General features: G+C 75.3%; 1 protein-coding gene across 1 annotated transcript in view; it reads left to right on the forward strand.

Annotated features, from left to right (window-relative positions):
* The window catches only part of MEGF6 (multiple EGF-like-domains 6), a 45,087-nt gene that overhangs the window by 28,822 nt on the left and 13,867 nt on the right, over positions 1-2,398 (forward strand). Inside the window, exon 5 of the mRNA XM_012734524.1 lies at positions 623-745. Coding sequence (XP_012589978.1) covers positions 623-745 — 123 coding nt within the window. The remainder of the gene's footprint in view (positions 1-622; positions 746-2,398) is intronic.

The following is a 2,398-nucleotide window of genomic DNA, read 5'->3' on the forward strand; positions in this document are numbered from 1 at the left end:
CCACGCCCGCAGGCCCCGAGTGCCTCCCCCTGGCCCAGGGGTCTGTGCCTGGACGCTCCCTGGCCCTGGGGCCTAGACCTCGGGCTGAGCAGACCCCAGCAGGAGCCACTGGGCAGGCCTGGCCTGCCGCCGAGTCCACCTGCGGCTGGCTGACAGCCGGTGCTGGGCTTCGTGGCCCCACCGTGCCGACGCCACAGACCCCGTCTCCCACGGCCGCCCCACCCGGCTGGAAGGGCTGGGAGCAGGCGTGGCGGCCCCCACTGGAGGACTCAGCTGCTGGACTGGCCTGTCCTGGGTGGACGCTGGGGGGCCCTGGGTGGACCCTGGGAGGGCGCTGGTGGGCCCTGGGTGGACCCTGGGAGGTGCTGGGGGCCCTGGGTGGACGCTGGGAGGATGTTGGGGGGCCTAGGTGGGCCCTGGGAGGGCACTGGGGGGCCCTGGGTGGACTCTGGGGGGCCCCAGGGCCAGTGTCGCTGCCCCCCACGCCTGGCCCTGGGGCTGCGCTCCCTCCTGAGGCGGGGCTCGGCCGGCCAGGGGCCGGGCGCGGAGGGGCCTGGGATGGAGGGCGCGTCCGGTCCCGGTCCAGGGGTGCCGCCCTCAGCCCCGGCCTGTGTCCCCGCAGATGTGGACGAGTGTCAGACGCACAACGGCGGCTGCCAGCACAGCTGCGTGAACACGCCCGGCTCCTACCTGTGCCGGTGCCAACCCGGCTTCCGGCTGCACGCGGACGGCAGGACCTGCCTGGGTGAGTCCTCCTGGCCCCGGCCCTGGCGCCCGTCGGGGCTGGGGCCTGCCCCAGGGCCCGCGAGGCGTCTCCATCCGCGAGCAGGGGTGCAGGGCAGCGCCCTGCGGAGCTCCCCAGACGGGAAGTGGCAACAGGCGGGGGTGCCCCGAGCTGCTCCCCTGGGCCCGACGGGCACGGGCCCAGGCTGGGCGGGCAGGGCTTCTGGCGCCCGCCCGTCTGCCCTCACGGGCCTGCTCCTCGGATGGGGGGAGCGCCGGGGGGGCACCCCAGGGCGGGGCCTGGTGCCTGCTGTCCGGCGGGGTTTGGCTCACCCGCGGGAAGCGTGGGGCCCACACTGAGCTCGCAGGCAGGGCTGGGGAGGGCCCGGGACCCAGGGTGCCCCCGCCCCCGGCCCGTGTGGGGAGTGGAGGCCCCCGCTGGGCCCAGGGCCTCCGGGGCGGGCTGCGGGGCTTGGCAGGCTTAGGGTGGGCCGCTTGGAGCGGCAGCTTGGGGTGAAGGTTCTGGCGACGTCCAGGGTGTGGCAGACTTCCCCAGTCTCGGTGGGCGCCCCATGCGCTGGGAGCCCTCGGGCTGGGGCCCCGTCATGGCCTGAAAGTTTCTGGGAACCGCAGCGGAGGCAGATGGGGGGTCCCTTGACCCACAACTTTCAGGGGTGGAGGGGGCCTGAGCGCTGCAGGGCTCGCCCTGGGCGCAGCCCAGAGTGCTGTGGGGAGCTGCGTGGTCTGTGCCTCAGGCTACTCCACCTGGTGTCCACTGCTGGCCACTGGCCAGCCTGGCCCAGCGCCTCATCCTCCCAGGGTGCTCTCTGGGGGGTCTCCCGCAGGCTGTGGCCCCGGTGTGCGTCCTGCAGGCCCTCTGTGCCCGCAGAGGTCAGCGCAGGTCAGCGCCGGGCCGCCCGTGCGCCTTGGGGCCCAGGAAAGGCGGTCACCCCCGAGGCCAGCTCACGCTCCGGGGCCACGATGTCACGGCTCGGCCAGCAGAGCTCCCGGGCGCCATGCCCTCGGCTGACGCCCCTCACCCGGTGCCCGACTGCTGCCCCTCGGCGCCTGCTCGGCGGGCCCAGGGCAGGTCGCTGGCCCCAGGCTGCTGCTGGCGGTGTCTGGGGAGGGCGCCAAGCCGCGGGCAGCAGACCGCAGAGATAGCAGAGTCCCGGCCAGCCCAGCCTGCAGCCGGAGCGGGCAGGAGCATCCCCGGCCCTCCAGAGTGCCCGGGGCCACGGTCAGCAGGGCCTGACAGCCCGACGTGGTCCCAGCCTGGTGGGAGGTGGGAGCCCTGCCCAGGCGTCGCCTGAAGCAGGGACCCGGCCACCGGCGGCCACGGCCCGGGGTGGATGCAGTGCCTGACGGGGAGGAAGACCAAGGCGCCCCCCGGATTCTGCACCAGGAGGTGGAGCAGGGGCGGGGTGAGGGCGGAGCAGGGCTGGACCCCACTTGTCTGAGCCTTTACCCCAAGCGGCAGGCGGCCGGGGCCCCACACCTGGGGTCCTGCCGGTGCCCCGAGCTGAAGGCCGAGGCCGCTGCTCCCTCGCTGGCCTCTCTGACGGCCTCCCGTGGTCCGAGGCTGGGGCTGCCCCAGCCCTCGCCAGCGCCGGGGGCCTCCCGCCGCCCTCCCATCGGGCCTGTTCCCAGAAGCAGACTTGCTGGAAGGCGGGGC

Source organism: Condylura cristata, unplaced genomic scaffold (genome assembly GCF_000260355.1).
Source record: "Condylura cristata isolate star-nosed mole 26May11 unplaced genomic scaffold, ConCri1.0 scaffold00058, whole genome shotgun sequence".
Taxonomy (NCBI): domain Eukaryota; kingdom Metazoa; phylum Chordata; class Mammalia; order Eulipotyphla; family Talpidae; genus Condylura; species Condylura cristata.